The sequence below is a fragment of the Mustela erminea genome, chromosome 10 (genome assembly GCF_009829155.1).
Source record: "Mustela erminea isolate mMusErm1 chromosome 10, mMusErm1.Pri, whole genome shotgun sequence".
Lineage (NCBI taxonomy): Eukaryota > Metazoa > Chordata > Mammalia > Carnivora > Mustelidae > Mustela > Mustela erminea.
The window spans coordinates 103520682-103539251 of record NC_045623.1 but is presented as its reverse complement, the minus strand read 5'-3'; the positions used below and the strand labels follow the sequence as shown (position 1 = coordinate 103539251).

The following is an 18570-nucleotide window of genomic DNA, read 5'->3' as shown; positions in this document are numbered from 1 at the left end:
TCTCATGCTCTCTCTCTCTCAGTCTCTCACTCCCTCTCAAATAAATAAATAAAATCTTTAAAAAATTCACAAATCAATCAACATGATACATCACATTAATAAAAGAAAGGATAAGAACCAGATGATCCTCAACAGATGAAGAAAAAGCATTTGACAAAATATACAAAAATATACAAAAGACCCAAGCTAATACCCTCCTCAACAGGGAAAAACTGAGAGCCCTTCCCCTACAGTCAGGGATGAGACCGGAATGTCCACGCTCCCCATTTCTATTTCACACAGTACTGGAAGTCTTAGCCTTAGCAGTCAGACAACAGAAAGAAATATAAGGTAACCAAATCAGTAAGGAAAGAAGTCAAACTTCCACTATTTGCGGATGGCATGACACTGTATGCAGAAAGCCCAGAAGTCTCCACCAAAAAATTGCTAGAACTAATACATGAATTCAGCAAAGTTGCAGGATATAAAATCAATGTGCAGAAATCTGTTGCATTTCTATACACCAATAAGGAAGCAGCAGAAAAAGAAATCAAGGGGTCAATCCCATTCACAGCTGTGCCAAAAACAATGAGACACTTATGAACAAACTTGAAGAGATAAAAGATCTGTACTCTGAAAACTATAGGACGGGGCGCCTGGGTGGCTCAGTGCATTGGGGACCCTGCCTTCGGCTCAGGTCATGATCCCAGGGTCATGGGATCAAGCCCCGCATCGGATTCTCTGCTCAGCAGGGAGCCTGCTTCCCTTCCTCTCTCTCAGCCTGCCTCTCTGCCTGCTTGTGATCTCTGTCAAATAAATAAATAAAATCTAAAAAAAAAAAAAACCTATTTAAGACGCTTATGAAAGAAATTGAAGAGGACACAAAGATGTGGAAATCCGTGCTTGTGGACTGGAAGAACATCCTTAAAATGTCTATAACAAACTAAGCCGCCTGTGCAGCTACTGTAATCCCTACTGAATACTAGCATTTTCCATAGCGCTAAAACAAACAATCCTAAAATTTGTATAAAGACCCAGAACTGCCAAAGCAACCCTGAAAAAGAAAAGAAAAGCTGGAAGCATCACGATTCTGGATTTCAGGCTCTATTACAAAGTTGTGATCATCAAGACGGTACGGAACTGGCACAAAAAGAGACATGTAGAGCAATGGAACAGAATAGAGAGCCCAGAATTGGACCCACAACTATACGGTCAACTAATCTTCAAAAAAGCAGGAAAGAATGTCCAGTGGGAAAAGACAGTCTCTTCAACAAATGGTGTTGGGAAAACGGACAGCAACATGCGGAAGAATGAAACTGGACCACTTTCTTATACCATGCACAAAAATAAATTCAAAATGGATGAAAGACCTAAATGTGAGAGAGGAAACTGTCAAAATCCTAGAGGAAAACACAGGCAGAAACCTCTTTGACTTTGGTTATAACCACTTCTTATTAGTTCTCCCTTGCGGGAGGCAAGGGAAACCAAAGCAAAAATGAACTATTAGGACTTCATCAAGATAAAAAGTTTCTGCACCGCGAAGGAAACAGTCAACAAAACTAGAAGGCAGCCTACGGAATGGGAGAAGATACTTGCAAATGACATGTCTGATAAAGGGTTAGGATCCAAAATGGCTAAAGAATGTATCAAACTCAACCCCCCAAAATCCAAATAATCCAGTTAAGAAATAGGCAGAAGACATGAATAGACACTTTTCTGAAAAAGACATCCAGATGGCCAACAGACACATGAAAAGATGCTCAACATCACTCTTCATCAGGGAAATGCAAACCAAAACCATGACGAGATATCACCTCACACCTATTTAGAATGACTAAAATTAACAGCACATGAAAGAACAGATGTTGGCGAGGAAGTGGAGAAAGGGGACCCCTCGTGCACTGTTGGTGGGAGGGCAAGCTGGGGCAGCCCCTCTGGAGAGCAGTATGGAGGTTCCTCAAAAAGTTAAAAATAGAACTACTCTATGACCCATTAATTGTGCCAATAGGTATTTACCCAAAGATTAAAAAAAAAAATACAGATTTGAAGGGATGCATGGACCCCAATGTTTACAGCAGCATTATCAACCAGAGCCAAACAATGGAGAGAGCCCAAATGTCCATTGACTGATGAATGGATAAAGAAGATGTGGTCTATATATACAATGGAATATTACTCAGCCATCAAAAAGAATGAAATCTTGGGGCACCTCGGTGGCTCAGTGGGTTAAAGCCTCTGCCTTCGGCTCAGGTCATGATCCCGGGGTCCTGGGATCGAGCCCCACATCAGGCTCTCTGCTCAGCGGGGAGCCGGCTTCCTCCTCTCTCTCTGCCTGCTTCTCTGCCTCCTTGTGATCTCTGTCAAATAAATAAATAAATAAATATTTTTTTAAAAAAAAGAATGAAATCTTTCTGTTTGCAACAACATGGATGGAGCTAGAGTGTAAGACACTAAGTGAAATAAGTCAGAGAAAGACAAGTACTGTATGGATCCCATTCATATGTGGAACTTAATTAAGAAAACAGACAAACATATATAAAGGGGGGGAGGAGAGAGGGAAATAAATCCTAAGAGACTCATAACTATAGAGAACAGACTGAGGGTTGCTGGAGGGAGGTGGGTAGGAGACGGGCTAGGTGGGTGATGGGCACGTAGGAGGGTGTTGTAGGTAAGTGATGAATCACTGAATTCTACTCCAGAAGCCAATATTGCACTGTATGTTAACTACATAAAATTTAAAGAAATAAAAATAAATAAACAAAGAAGCCTAAATACAAGGTTAAGAAAAAACATAAAAGAAAAGAGTGGGGGAATCTCCGGGACAGGGCCATGAAAGACTTACTTGGATGTTTTCAGCCTCAAAAATGATCATCTGTCCAGGTTGAGGGGAACCAGCTTCCCCAGAGGGGCAGAGAGCACCCCTGTTTTTCCTGAATGTCAGGAGCCACCCGTGCCTGCACTGGAGGAAAGAGCAAAGGTCACACAGTCCCTGGTGGCTGACACTGGTGCGTGCCTGTCCCTCCACTGGTCCTGCAGCATCCCTGGGTGAATGGCGACCATGTCTGCTGGCTCTTGGGGGCTGCTGGCCAGAAGCCTATTGCCTCTGTCCTCTGCAGAGCTGGGGATGTGCTCGTCTAACGCTTCTGAATATTTAGAATCCTTCATGTTTCCCAATCTGGTCCTTACCAGATGGAGGACTTCAACAGCCAGCTCTGGGAGCAGCAGGTTCATCGAGAGAGAGAACAGCTCAAATGCTTGAGGACCCCCAACCCAGATGCACAGTGGGGAGAGGGCTTGTCTGGGAAGCAAGAAGCAAACAACAGACGCCTGATTGTCTAGAATTGCCCTTGCCTTAAGAACAGAGCATAAAATATAGGTACTTTAGGAGTGAGTGTAATTGTCAGTTATTGACTCCCTGCCCCCCAAGTTTCCAATGTAGCAGATCCTGACTGACGCCTCCAAACCCACATCCCTCTCTCTGGGGTTCAGGTAAACTAAGCCTCTCTTCCTCAAGACACATGCCTCATGCCAGCCCCTTCTCTTGCCACCGATGGGTTGGGGCCAGACCTGAGGCATCACTATGGCCAATGAGATGTGTGGGAAAGTCAGCCGGGTCTTTGGGAAGGATTCCCTCGCTCATAACAAGGCAGGCCCAGGAAGGGTTGGCTGGGAAGGAAGCTGGTAGACGGTAACATCCACAGACAGAGGACGGCTGGGCAGAAATATGGAGAGAGCCCAACTCTTTGACATCCCTGAGCTGCTGGATACAGCCCACCCTGAAGCTGCTGACCTCTGGACTTTTGTTTTATAAAATGTTTACTGTTCTGATTCCTTAAGTCATTTTGAGTAGGACTTGTCTCTTACTCTCAGAAGAAGGAATTCTAATTGATACATCCTATAATCTAAGCAATTTGGGCATCACAAATTACCTTGGAAAAAATGGAAACTGTTTAACAAAAACACCTCTGTTCAGTGGCTGCAGGCATACATCCTCTCCCTGAAAACGCAGACTGCGCGAGGACAGTTTAGGCAGGTGGCCCCTGTTCTGGGCTCTTCCACTTTCAACCATGTCAAAGAGGACAGAACTAGTCCTCCGTTCTGGTGGAGGGTCCCGGGTTTGTTCTTCAGACCTGTGCTCCCTTCCTGTCCTAAGGCCGGAAATCCTCCAAAACACTAAGGGCTAAGTACAGTGGGGGCTAAGTACAGAGCTGGAGATAGGCTCTCACAAGGAGATATTTCAGAACTTCACAACTGCAAAATGAAATCCAGCCCAAGGAGCTGTAACATAAATTTGGGTTTCGGAAGAAGCCCAGCACTACCCCTCCCGCCCCAAAATGTTTCTCTGAGTAGGGTCTGAGGGTCCTGCCCTGATTTAATGCTGAGCCCCGCTGGGCAGAGGCACCCCCCAGCCCAACCCCCAACCTTACGGAAAAGCAAAACAGCCCCTTAACCACCATAAAGCCTTGCACGGGCTTTCCACCTATAGTTACTAAAAAAGCACTGTCCCCAGCCCTCCAATAAGGATCAGTGAGCACCTAGGGTACCATTTCTGGACCTTGCCTTCCCCCCACTCTCTGTTAAGCAACCAGGTTCTGTAAGACGGTTACTTTTTGGAACAAAAGCTCAGACAATTAGTAATGTTTTCCTAATACCAAGGCCAAATCCCACCCCCCCCCCCAAGTAAATCCTCTAGAAACAAATTTGTGATTTTCTCCACTCATCCCAAAGATCTTTTTCTCAAGGTGTGTTCCCTGAGGTAGATACTGAATTAAACCAGCAGCAGGGGGGAAAAAAAATGGTAGTTACCTGCTTTGTGGGCTGAGGGCGGACCAGGGATTGGGGACCACGGACCGCACGGCTGGCTCCACCTGTCTGACCTGTCGGGCTTGCCGCCTCCGGGTCTGGCACTGGGTTCACCTGCCAGGGGGCTGGGCTCGCTGCCAGCACTGGGGCCCCTCCGTAGGTGTGCGTTCACCTGTGGAGACGTGCTCCCCAGTCTGTTTCCATCCTGTGACCCCCACCTCCCCCTGCTACCGCCGGTCCCTCTGCACCAACACATCTTTCCTGAGTCCTTCTTTATCTAACTCTAAAGCTGCTGGTGCGAAAGTAAAAGGAAGAGGAGACAGGAGAAACCCGGTTCCCACGCCCACCTCCAGTTCCTGGGTGACGGTCAGGGAGGTGGAGCTGGGACCAGGAGCCTGAGCGAGGCCACCATGGTCATCATCACTGCGATCAAATTCCAGGGTTGCTCTTTCCCTCTGGGTGGCTATTTTGGGAAAGCAGCTTTACTCCAGCAGACTGGCCACCGCCGACACTGGAATCCGGAAGCCTCCAAGCTCTGCCAGGCCCCAGTGCAGGTGAAGGCAGGGACAAGAGCCCCAGGGAGCAAAGGGCAAGTTCCAGGCGCCCTCAAAACTCTGCTCTGGGCACACATGGGCCCACCTATCTCACTGGTCTCCAGGCCTCCACGGAGGATCACCGAGCACCTGGGATTCTGTCTGGGTTGCGAGAGGGGGTCCCAGCTTCATGTCTGAACGGGGGCACTGATGGCACAGCTGGTGGGGCTGGTGGCACCCGGTCCATGAGCAACACGGGCCTTTCTCTTGCCATCCGGGACTCAGTGCCCTTGGCGGCCAGATCTAGCTTCTCCTCCCCTGCACTGTCTGAGGCTCGCCAAGCGCAAGTCCGTAGCGAGCGTGTGAGCTCACAGCATAGGTGTGTGGGAAGGAGGAAGGCGGGGGGTGGCGGGGGCATTCCAACCACTGCTCAAGTTCATCTGCGTGCTACGGAGGAGGCCAAGTAAGCTGAGCCTGTGGGAGCCACCGCAGAAGAGAACGGCGGCACCCAAGAGCTGTGGGCACAGCCGAGATCTTCCAATACCTGGGGTTTTCCGGGGCAAGGGCCGACGCTACGTATAAAGGCCCTAGCAGAAAACCGGAATTCATTTCCCTGAGCAGACAGTGAGGCAGGGAAAGCTGCCAGGGGCGAGAAGCTTGGTGGAACTCAGGCAGAGCCATCCTTCTTTCCCGGAGGGTCACCCCGCTCCTCAAAGGAGGAAATGGGAAAGATGCCTGGGCCAGGTGGGGCCTCGGGGCAACACTGTGCTTTGGGAAGCCCCATCTCCGGGTCAGCAGCTAGTTCTGGTCCCCAGAGGAGATAGCAGCCAGGCCGGCCCTGCTCAAGGAGCCTGATGCACAGCACTGGGGGGCATGACCCCGGTGGGTCTGTCCTACGGCTCACTCCTCCTCCTCCTCCTCCTCCCCTTCCAACAGCCAGTCCTGGGTCACAGGCTTTCAGAAAAATCCCCCAAGCCCCAGACAACGTCAGACCGCCCTGGCCCTTAGCTCATCTGCTAGTCACTGGGCTAAGACCCAACCTAATGGGAGAGAAATGCTGAGCGATTTCAGAAAACCAAACTGCAAAAGGTGCTTGCGATAAAATCTTCAGCTGGATGGCCCCGTGCTCTGAAAGACTCGAGGGAAGCACTTAGCAAACAGGCCTGAAAAAGAAGTTGAGGCCTTCTGCCCCCAATGTAGCAGACAAGAACCTTTCAAATTTACATATCAAGTCCCATGATAAGTCATTTGGGATCCCCCAAAGTAGGAAGCCTGCCTGTGGTTACAGCAGCGTGAGTCAAGAAACAAACAAATGAGCCCGATGAGGTCAGCCCTTTGGAAAAGGAACAAAGAAAAACTGCTCCCGGGCGAGAAGCAGCTCACACGCCCAAGCGATGGTCACAGAAAGCCCATTTCTGAAGCCTGGAGTCCAGTGGGTCTCAAAGGGCGGGGAGGGGTGACTTGCCCCCCGGGGACATCTGGCAATGTCTGGAGACGTTCTGGGTTGTCACAACTGGAGGTGGGGGGTGCCCCCGGCACCCAGTGGGTACAGGTCAGGGATACGACTACATGTCACACAGGACACCCCCAAACACTGAGGCTCACCACACCCCAAATGTCAGCAGTGCTTTGATCGAGAAACAGCGTAACACGAGGCAAAAGAGTTTTCTCTCTTCTTTAAAAGTCCTGGGAAAACGGTCACCTTTAGTCACCGGACATGTCCCTTAGCCTAGAGGGCCCCTGGTGGGGGCCCCTCCAGTCTGTGATGAGGCTGGGAGAGCACGGGCTCTGCATCTTTGGAGGGACCCCGGGAACAGACCGCAGCTTGGGCAAGCTGCCCAGCCGCCAGCCGGGGGCTCCGGACCTCTGAGCTTGCCCTACTGCGGCTCGGCTCTGAAGGGCTCCCGCCCAAGCCAGGGAGAAAGATGGATGACACCGCCACCGTCACGGCCGCCGGCCTCACCCGGGGCAGGTGCTTCACAGGCGCTGGTGACCTTTCACACACTCTGTCTTGCCTGAATAAATAAAAGCAGAGTCCTTCTGCGTTCCTGACCTGCCAGCCCGGTGGAACGGCCGAGGCCCCACGTCCAAGTACAAGGGGCGGGGAGGGGAGAGCCAGGCACACCCACCTTCACAGCTCAAGAAGGCAGGGCCCCGGGAGGAAGCTGGGAGCAGATCGGCGGTCCACCCTGGACCCCCTGAGACAAGCCCCTGCCTGGTGAGCCCCCAGGGGTCCGGAGCTGAGCTGATGGCAGACACATCCAGGGGTACCCCCGGGCCTAGCTGCACAGCCTGGATGTCAGTCCCACAGAGACAGAGGCTCCAGCAACATAAGGAGCACATCGCACCCTCGGAGTCTTCCCTGGTCTGCCATAGCTCAGCACACAGTCACCGGAAACCAAACCCGGAGCTGGGCGGACGGGAAGGACATGACCCCAGGGCCTACAGTGGCTGCCTTTGGGGAGTTGGGAGCTGCAGGGAGTTGCAGGCTGGACATGGGCCTAACCCATGAGCCTCTCTACCTCCGGATCATTTGACTTTTCATGAGTTACTACTAATTTTATCATCTTAAAAGGACACTTGAAAGGAAAGAATGAGACAGACTATCCCGTACAGACACCCACTTTCCTGGGAACACACCTCACCTGCTCCGGGAACGCCCACGACAGGCTTGCTCGGGCTGCTGTTTCCGGTCACTGGACCCCAGGAAACCACCCCATGCAAGGCCACAAAGGCCAAAGAGAAAGGGTAGTGAGACAGCGCCTGGTGCCAAACAAGGAAATGAGAAGACCAGCTCACGAGCAAGGCCAGGAGACCTGGTGGGAGGAGTCTGCAGGCCCAACATCCCCATGTCTCCTGCCAACAACCCCTGAGCAGGCGGCCGTCCCCACTGATCATCTCCTAAGACCCCGATAAGGTTCTGGATCCATCGCTCACCGCTGAGGCTCGCACCAAGGAAAGTCATGCGCAGCTAAAATCCGGAAGCTTGCCAACCTCCCGTTACCCAGCCGGCTCTCAGTTGGAACAAGGCACTGCACCCCACTTCCCGACCCTCTGGACCTGAGACCTGATTTTCCACTTAAAATCCTGCCTCAGCCTCAGGCCTGAGCTCGGCATCATCCCCACTGCTTCGACCTCTTACGTCTTTCCATCACGCGTTCCGGGCTCCCCTCCGCTGGCTTGGTTACCCCCCTCCTGGGGAATAGCTCACACGTCGGGGTCACCTTTCCAAGATCCCCTGTCCTGCGAGAGGGACCCAGACACATAGAGACAGGGCCAGAGCTGGGGGGACAGGGGCTGACCCAATGGGACAACTCACAAACTCTGACACTCTAGTGAGCATCAACTGTCCCCTAATATCAAAGGCAAAACTTGAGGTACAATGCTCGGCCGTAAACCATCACATTTTAGTAATACCATATACATCATAAGCGGTTGTAAGAAAAATAAGTAGATAAGAAAATAATACTCAGAGTAATAACCTAAAGTCTGTGTGTAATGTGTCTTCAGCTTAAGAAGTTCTGCTACAGGGACACCTGGGGGCTCAGTCATTAAGCGTCTGCCTTTGGCTCACATCATGAGCCCAAGGTCCTGGGATCGAGTCCCGCATCAAGCTCTTTGCTCAGCAGGGAGCCTGCTTCTTCCTCTGCCCGCTGCTCCCCCTGCTCATGCTCTCTCTCTCTGACAAATAAATAAATAAAATGCTTAAAAAAAAAAAAGGATATCTGCTACAAAGGCAAACTAAAACAATGTTCCCGGTGGGCTGGACAGAGAAGTCCGTTCACTCACACAGGTGCGGCGAAGGGGGGCTTGCAAGAGGGGAGCCTCTCCCCGTAGCCCGAGTCCGGGGTCCTGGCAAGGGCTGCTGGCTCTGGGGGTTAAAAACTGGTGATCTGAGATGCAGGGCTGAGGAGGACAGGGGACACACAGAAGCCGAGTCAGATACGATTCCACTGGACAGTGAATTAATGGGGGAACCTACTGCCGTCCCCCAAAGGAAGGGCTCGAGCACGGGGTTTGTTTATAAAAGCGTCAGGACCCAGGGTCCAAATAAGGTTGGACAGCTCCAGGCTGACCCAGGAGATGTTATAAGCGACGGATGTGAGTGGACCCCCACTGTGCTGTCCCTTCTGTTCCTGTTCCCACCTACCGATGGGTCACTTTCCAGCTACACCCTCAAGTCCTGGACGTCCTCGGACCTCGCCCGACCCCTGGTTCACCGAGCAAAACCTGCCCTCGGAAGAATACCAGACGCCCTGATTTGCAAACTCATCACGGGCGAGCGGGAGCCTCTCCCTGGTCGGGGGATGTCTGCATCAAGTGCACAGTGAACCTGCTGTCTGGCTTAGACCAAAAGAGCAAAACTCTCGTTTTTAAATGTCAGCCACAAACCAGCTCACTGAAGGAGGCCGCGTGGGGATGGCAGGGGAGATCTCTCTGAGATCACGGGCCGGGGTCTGCCGCTCCCGGGTGCTGGACCTCCGGCCGCTGGGCCTGCCCCGAGCATCCTTCTTGCTAGCTTTGCCAACTGGCTCCTGCCCGCCCCTCAGGCCTCCAGAGGGACGCAGCCCTGCTGGATTTCGGACTTCTGGCCTCGAGAACTGTGGGAGCGTCAATTTCTGTTGTTGCATGCCCCCCAGTTTGTGGTCAGCTTGTACAGCCGCCAAGGAAACACACCCCTGGAGTCATCCATTAACTCATGAAATAGCAGCAGGGGTGGGGGGGGGGGGGAGGTAAGATGCAGGGGGGTGGGAAGGGAGGAGTGAGAAAGAGGCCTCTGAGCAGCCCGAAATTCTATCCTCTGGCCAAGTTCATGCCCTTCCACAGAAGGTACGGGTACCCCTCCGACGTGGTGTTCTGTGGCTATTTACAGATTCTACAGATTCTGTCCACCCAGAGTCCCCTGGAGGTGCAGTCACCCCGAGGGGACAGGGAGCCGAAATGCAAAACCAGGTAAATGACGACTACTATTAAACGAAAGCAATACATCAAAGCCATGCTTTCTTCCTCGGATGCCGGGGCCGGGGCTGGCTGCCCTGGAGACCCCCTCATCCCCTCGAACCTTACACACCGTGCGGACCTGCCACGGCGATGGGAGTCCCTGACCCACAGTGATTCAGCAGCAGAAGCTCAGGACGGCGGAGAAGGTTGGCTGAACTCGGGTTCACCGACAAAACCGAAGGGAGACAAGCGAGGGGCAGAGAACAGAGGGAAGGGAAGGATCTTAAGCGCAATCGGAAAAAAAGCCCCGTGCTCTGAAGCGGGGACCCTCGGGCCACGGTTCCACGGGTCACAGCACAGCCATGAACGTTTCACGGGATAATCTGGTTTGGCAGGAAGAGGTGAATTGCGCTGATTCTGCTGTAAGAAGCACACTGTTGGGGTGCCTGGGTGGCTCGGTCGTTAAGTGTCTGTCTTTGGCTCAGGTCATGATCGCAGGGTCCTGGGATCGAGTCCCACATCAGGCTCCTGCTCAGTGGGAAGCCTGCTTCTCCCTCTCCCTCTCCCTGTCCTTCTGTTCCCTCTCTCTCTCCCTGTCAAATAAATAAATAAAATCTTTAAAAAAAAGAAAAGAAAAGAAAAGAAAAGAAAAGAAAAGAAAAGAAGAAGCATACTATTCCCTTTGCCTGCCTCTCCCTGAAGTGGGCCCTGGCTGGTCCCCAGTCCACAGGGAGTGAAACCACCCACGGTGTCCCAACAGCTGATATGGAATGCACGGTGCAGAAGGAGCTCGCCAAAGTGTGCAGGACACACGGACACAGGAATGAAAGGAAGCAGGGATACATCAGCGAATGGATGAACGTTCAAGTTTTGGAGAAACGTCGGAATTCTTCACCAGGCTCCTCCTCCTCTCTCTGCTGACTCTGCCTCAAGCTTGACTTCTCTCTTACAAAATTCCTGGGACCGTTTAACCATGGAAATAGCCATGACAGCACTAACTCCCTGGAGGGCAGATACCTGTGATACAGCGGATCAGGAAAAAAATGCCAAAAATGCTGCCTGGTGTCCTAACCGCTTTTTTCTTTAAGTCACAAACTATCGGCATGGATAGGAATCTACAAGGACAAAAGATCCACAAATAAAGTGAGAAATTCTGGTGGTTGGGGCGAGGTGGCGGGCAGCTGCCTGGGTGGCTTAGTCAGTTAAGCGTCTGCCTTCGGCTCAGGTCATGATCCTTGGGTCCTGGAATCGAGCCCCATGTCAGGCTCCCTGCTCAGCGGGGAGTCTGCTCCCCCCGCCCAGGCTGCCGCTCCCCCTGCTTGTGCGCGCTCTCTCTCGCTTTCTCCCTCTCTCTCTGTTAAATAAATAAATTGCAGTGGAGAGACCCCAAGGTGGCTCCCGTGATGGGAGCCTCCTGGTGTTCACACCTGGGTGCTATCCCTTCCCCTGTCAGGGAGAGACCCACGACTGGCTTCCAACCAACAGAATATAGCAAAGGTGGCGCGCTGCCCTCCCCCAGTCCAGTTCCCACAGCGCCCACACGCCCACTTCCATTCCCGAGGCACCCCGCAGGCCACCCCTTCTCGGCAGCAGCTGAGTCATGCCTCCTGCGTTGGAGCCTGGCTCTGCCGTGACCACACTTACGTCTATGTTTCTTCATATGTAAAACAGGGACAATAGTTTCCTCACAGCATTGACACAGGGATTAACTAACATAAGGTCTGGAAAGTGCTTACAACAGTGCCTGGCACACAGTAAGAGCTCCATAAATGTTTGTTATTTATGCATGACTTAGGCACCTTCTACCGTCCTGACGGGACTACAAAGTCCACGAGGGCAGCGACGGTCTGCCTCATCCGCCGTTGACCACAGCCTTGGACGTGGGGTCGATCAAGGGGTACTAATGACCACCTCCTGGGGTCCTCCTAGTGACTCTGAGGACCAGAGTTAAAATGGGTTGAGAAATGTTCAATTCTTGCCCAGTAACCCCTGAGGAAACTAGGGGTAAAACGAGGACCATCGCACTCGCAGACGATGTTCTTTATGTTTCTCTGCTGCCTTAAAGACAACTCGTAACAAAGTTAATTTGACACATATTTAAGGAGAAGCAGAAGTGTTAGCCTCCAGTACAGTAATTAGGCTTAAATGGAAACAATTCACATAAATGAGCATAATTAGCGGTATGCGAACACGGCGGCAGCTCACATTTCTGGAAGCATTTGAGAGAAGGTGTGATTCTTTGGTGCAGGGAGAATGAGAGAGGCGGGGTGGAGTCCGCTCCTTTCCCCCAGTCGGTGTTGAATGCTGTGGCTTATGAGGGGCTGGCTCTGAGGGGATGGAAGGTTTGCAGTGTTTTGGGGGGTGAGATGCATTTGAGGGGACAGGACCATCCTCAGTGGGCGCCAAAGTGGGGTGCGGGCTTGGAACAGTGGCACCGTTGGTGAGGGGCGTTACGCCTCAGACCGAAAGGGAAGGGGCCCCAGGTGAACGCTGACCGGTCTGTGGGTCTTACCCTGGCTGATTCCACGTCTGCCCCCAAAGGCCAGCGCAGTCTCTCAGAGTCCGTCGGCATCCCACCGGGCACCCCTCATCTGGTTGTGCCCAGGGAGGGGCTATCAGGGCAGGAAGACAGCTGGGCGGCACCCGGGGTGAGTAGCTTCCACACAGCTCCCTCTCTGAGCCAGCAACTTCCCCAGAAGATTATCAGGAGCTGTTTCTCCACCTCCCCAGGTCAGAGGCAAGGGACGTTCATCACCTTCGGGGTCTGGCGACACTTTTGACAACCACCAGCCTTGCCGAGGTCCTGGAGGAGGGGCTGTATCGTTCGGGGGTCGATCACATGGTCTAGGATATGACACTGGCTTTGCCCCACCACTGGGGGTGGGTTTCATGATACATGGATTATGAGGACAGTAGTCGTATCCACTTTGAAATTTCAAGTCTATGTTCATGAATTTTATCATGACCAGATATGAGAGCCTCAGAAAAGGTTTAACACCAGGATTGGGAACCGATTTGGTCTAAGCCAACTCACCCCTGCCCCCCACCCTCCCACTGCCAAGACAACACTTGGTCCTGCGGAGGGACCCTCCCTTTCTTCCCAGGGGATGTGAAGGGAATTTTCCGCAGCCGTGCCCACCTGCAAGAGGTCATGTGGGAAGTAGGGAGGAGTAAGCCAGGACCTCTCTCAGAAGGGGGCAAGCCACGCATCAAATGACAGAGGTCAAGGTGCGGCCCCAGGGTGAGACCGGTCACCACTGTGGGCTCCGTGCACGGGAGCCCCCCACGACACACGGCCATCTGTTGTCTCCTGCTCATAGCGAGCAACCTGGCGAGCAGGATGCATTTCATCTGTATCAACCCAAGGCATTTTCCTCCATTTAATGATTTAAAAAAAAAACAAGTAGGCTCCATACCCAGTGTGGAGCCCAACGAGGGGCTTGAACTCATGACCCTGAGATCAAGCCCTGAACTGAGATCAAGAGTCGGACCCTTAACCGACTGAACCACCCAGGTGCCTCCATTTTACTCCATTTAAATATCTGCCTTCCTAGTTAGCAACAGCAACGAAAATGAAAGCCTCCTTTTTAGGAAGGGGAAGTTGAGAGGGATATTTGCAATGCAAAAATCAATCAAACAGCTCCAAAAACCTCATTAAATACTATCAGTGTAGAGAAAGGTTCTTTTGATTTATCAACAGCACTGAATATCTGGGCAGGGAAAGCTCTGGATCTCTGTGGATGTCTTCCGGGAGCTGGGGTTGGGGGTGGTCTATACACGTGACTTCGGGTACTTACACCACGGGTCTCCAAAGGAGGTCCCGACATAATCAGCCTAGTTGGAGAGAAGAAGAAGAACCAAACCCAGGAAGGTTAAGTCCCGTTTGTAGATGTGCGCAGCTAGCGGCAGACAGAGGTGGGCCCGGACACCACATCCTTGACCAGAAAACCCTGAGCTGTGTGGACACGGCAGAACCCCCTGGGGAACTGAGGTGCTTAAGAATGAACAAAGCCAGTCCACACCCTGGCATCTAGTTGCCTGAGTACAGCGTCTGCAGCTAGACCCAGAGACCAGCCACCAAATGCTTTCATTCCTAAGGACCCTTCAATCACTGAAGCTGAAGTTCATTCAAGTAGCCCCCGCTGGCCTCCCCCCGCAGCACACACGTGAGCAGCCGTCACTGTCAGCCTACGAGATAAAGGCACTGGTTTCTATGGGTGTGTGTGACAGGGTGGGGGGGGGCAGGCTCTCCGGCTGCTCCCCCTGGGTCCCCGGGGGGCTCCGCCATTCAGCAGCACCAGCTCTCCCTTGCTAAGAACCTTCCAGCCATCCGCAGTCCAGCTCCTGGAACACACCTTGAAACATACTTCGTGCCTTCCTAATTCCGTTAATGCCATCCCCTTTGATGTGACTCTCCCTTCTCTCCCAGCGGCCTCGGAGCCCTGGCTGTTCACCCAAGCTCAGTCCCAGTCCCTTCGACAGCCACGGAACTGTCTTGGCCTCTCCACAGCCCTGTGAGCCACTGAAATCCCACAGCACCGAGTACTCTATGTCACCCCCCAGCTGGTCTTTCCTCTCTGCACACCCCACTCCCACACACGCGTGCAACTGTGAACACGTTTACCCGTCTAAGCATCCCACAAACTTATTTACCAAATATCTGCCACATGCCAGGCACTGTTCTGTCCCTTCTCCTATCCATTCGCTCCCGATTCTGCAAGATGACTGTTTTCCACCTTCTGCTCTCCCCCAAACCGCCACCACCCAGCCCCTCAGCAACCTCGCCCAATCTCATGGCATGAGGAACCATCTTAGTCACACCGATGCCCCTGCCAGACCAATCTCCTACGCTCCAGGTTCCAGCAGCCAATAGCAGCTCCAGTTGGGTGTCCAACGGGGCAACACACTAGAGCCAAAACACAATTCCAGATCCCCATAAAACCGTGCAGCCTGCTCCCCATCCCCCGCCCCCAAGAAACAATTTACCCGACTGCGTAAGCCACAGACACTGGCATCGTCTTTGTCTCCTCCACATTGTGTCCTATCTCCCCACGTGCACCCAGCAGTACATCCTGTTCGTGCCCCCTTCCAACCCTATGCCTCTATTCCACGCTACAGCCCAGTCCAAACCCCTGTAGTTTCTGGCCCAAGAACAGCCTCTAGGAGGTCTCCCTGCCACCCTTCTTGGCTCTGCATGGTCTTTACACAACAGCCGGAGTGATCGTTTTATTTATTCACTTTAAAGATTTTATTTACTTGATAGAGAGAAAAAGGGGCTCTATCCTAGGACCCTGAGATCACCAGGGTGATAGTTTTAAAATGTGAAGATTTCTAAGCCCCAGAGCACATAAAGAGAGCCCTAGATGGTCTGGCTCCTGCCTGACTTCACTCACCTCCAGCCTCACTGGCTTTCTTGCCAGCTTCTCACAAATGCACCAAACAGAGAACCTTCGCACTCTTGACCCTTCTGCCCAAAGACCCTTCTCCTGGGCCGTTGAGGTCTCTCCTCAATGACCTAACCCCTCCCTTCCCCATCAACACGAACAACCCCTTCTTGGCCGGTTCCACCTTCCTGCCCCTCCACGGCATTTATCACAACTGACACGTTACAAACGTTCATCGTGTCCAGGTACCACCTGTTTCCTCCAACAGAAGATCGGCTCCACAAAAGCAAAGATGTGCCTTTTGCTTCCTAACGCCAATGCTGGTACAGAGCAAGGACTCAGTCCGTATCTGCTGAGGGAATGAATGAATGAGTCCCAGGTAGCTAGTTTCTCTTACAACCTACATCTGATCTCCTGTGACCGGAGGTTGGGCAGCCTACAACCAGGGGCAGCATTCACTGCATGGTTTGTACTTCCATCTTCTCCACCTCCCAGCCCAGGACAAGGGCAGGTGCAGGGCGAGGACCGCAATCAGCTCACACGGCTGATGGGAAGTATTATCTTCCATGCCGTGACGGAAGGACCCGGGGACTTTAGGTTTGAGATGTGCACCAAGGGCACGGCTTAAGGAGTGAAAGTGCAGTCTCGTGGCTGCACATCTATTAATCAGGGGATCCCTGAGGCCAGACAGGCAGTGGGTCAGGCAAGGCAAAGCAGGCCAGTCCTGGCCAGTCCTCAAGTTTGGGAAGCTCGAGAGACAGGCCACTAACCCAGATGTCAATGGGCCCCCAAGGTCCCAGCTGATGCTGTCCTATCAGCCCTCTGCCCCTGGACAGACCCCCAAAGAGAATGTTGGCAAGTACAGGAGCCTCACCCCCTGCCCAGCCACCCATCCTGCCCAGCGCACCGGCTCAGCCACCACTGCATGGCCCTTACGGCAGAGGCTGGGATGCCAAGACTCAGGGGAGTGGCCCTTTGTCCCAAAGGCATCTCAGACCTGGGGGCAGAGGCAGAACTGGCCACGCCCACAGTGAGCCATTCTGCGTGTTCCCCCCCCCCCCCCATGTGGCTCTCAGCATCAGCTGAAGGGGTCCAGGAAGCCCAGCTACTCCTTAGAGCAGGAGACCAACCTGAATGTACCCAGAGGGCGTAGGCCCTGGGTCTTTCCGCAGAGCCACGCTGCTCCCTCCGCTCCCTGAGATAGTGAAGGCGCAGGAGCATGGGCCCTGTCCCAGCTACCAGGCCACAGCCACCTAACCTGGGGCAGGGGTCCTCCACACTGCCATTTCCTGATCCAGCCTCCATCTGACCTGCAGCTCCCAGCCCACCGGTTCTGGCCACTAGGCGCTGGAGGGGAGGAGGGCTCATGTTCCCCTTGGGGACAGGAAAGCTGAAACTCCTTCTGTTCCTCTCTTTCAAACGTACGCTGGCCTGGCCGAGGGGACCGGGGGTAAAACACTCCTGTGACCACGGGACGTTTCATAGCTGCTGAGATCTGTCGGGGGCGCCGTGGGCAGCCAGCCAGTCTCAGCGCCCCCACTTTCAGGAGACCGAGGTCTTTGCTCCCATTTAGGTCGGGAAGCAGCGCCAATAAAACCAGAGGCCCCATGTCCACCGCCGGACTAGGGAGCCCTCCCGCAGCCACCACGGAGAGTGGGGAAGAAAGAAATCACCAGCCACGCAAAACGCAGAAAAGGAATCCTTTCTCTCCGGAGATTATGAAATCAAAGAGCATTTTGTTGCTTCTTGGAAATTTTTCTCCTTCTGACTCGGAGGCCACACAATTCAACAGCGTTCCCATTATTATGACTGAATAAGTTCCTGCCTCCCTCCTTCCGAACTCTCAAACAGACCGAGAACACAAGCGCTTACCTGCGCTCACCCTGGGACGAGGCGACAAGCCGCGCGGGCTTCCAGCCCCCTCCTCCCGGGGCTCGGCGGCGGCTCCGGCAAAATCTCGAAATCCCCGCGGATCTGCGCGGTCACGGAGGGAAGCAGCCCGGCTCTGAACAAGCCCAGGCAAGCCCAGGCAGAGCCCGCTTCTGGGTCCTCCTCCTGCGCGCACCACCCGGCCCCGGGGCGGGGGACACGGCGCTCCAGCTCGAGACCCCCGGAGTCGGCTCGCCCCAGACGGGTGGGGCGCCGGCGTCTCGGGCACCTGAGAAGGGAAGGGCCAGGTGGCCCCAGGAGCGGCGCTGGGGGCGGCGCCAGCCTGCGCGGGCTTCGGGGCGGGGGCGCTGCCGGCGCCGGGGTCACGTCGGGGGTGGGGGGTGCGGGGCGCCCCGGAGGGAGACGGCGCGCGCTCGGCCGGGGGGCCGGTCCGCCTACCGCGGGGGCCCGGGCGCGCCTCCCGGAGCCCACGTCCCGGCTCCACGGCCATCGCCACCCTTCCGGGGCCCCTCGCCCCTCCGCGGCCGGCCCGAAGCCCGGGCGGGCCGGGGGCGCTGGAAGAAAGCAGGCAGAAAGCCGGAGCGCTCGCCGCGATGCCCACCCGCGCGGCCTCTGCCCGGGAACAGGGAAGAAGGCAGCACGTCGCGTCCCGGGCGTGGGCGCAGGAGGTGTCCCGGGTCTGGATCTGTCGTCGCCGACGCTGCCCGCCGGGAGAGCTCCGAGGTCCCACGCAGCCGCGGATTTAAGGAGACGGGGAAGGGCTTCCAGGGCCGGGACCCCGCGCCCCGCCGCAAGCCACCGCCCGCCGGCCCGGCGCCCCGCCCCCGCTCACCGCGCTCCCAAGTTCCGGCGCTGCGGGCCGCTGGGGGGCCTGGGTCCGGCGCTGCCCGGGGAGCAGGAGGCGCTCGGAGCCGAGGGCGCGGGGCAGGGCGCGTGCCTCCCGCACCCGCCTTCCGGGGTCCGGGGGACGGAGTTGCGGGGAGGAGCCGGGCCGCCCGCAAGATGCGCGCCTCCCATTTCTCGCGGTTTCCACGGTGCCT

At 54.4% G+C, this 18570-nt stretch overlaps 1 protein-coding gene and 1 long non-coding RNA gene across 8 annotated transcripts in view; one reads left to right on the top strand and one right to left on the bottom strand.

The window, feature by feature from the left end:
- LOC116601014 (translation initiation factor IF-2-like) overlaps positions 1-18570 on the bottom strand; it is a 26647-nt gene extending 8077 nt beyond the window's left edge. Inside the window, exons 1-4 of one of the 7 annotated variants that reach the window (XR_004289886.1) lie at positions 17513-18568; positions 4786-4954; positions 3166-3277; positions 2822-2938 (exon numbers count right to left, since the gene is read on the bottom strand). Coding sequence is in view for 2 of the 7 variants with exons in the window: in XM_032361591.1 (XP_032217482.1) it covers positions 2838-2938; positions 17513-18020 (609 nt within the window). In the remaining 5 variants the exon portion in view is untranslated. Of the gene's footprint in view, positions 1-2188; positions 2222-2296; positions 2341-2821; positions 2939-3165; positions 3278-4785; positions 4955-5129; positions 8910-17512 lie in introns of those variants that run through there. The other 6 variants (XR_004289885.1, XR_004289889.1, XR_004289887.1 and 3 more) reach the window with 6 other exon arrangements.
- On the top strand, positions 9894-11314 carry LOC116601016. The gene is made up of 2 exons (XR_004289891.1): positions 9894-10462; positions 11017-11314. It is a non-coding gene; the product is annotated as an uncharacterized LOC116601016 (long non-coding RNA).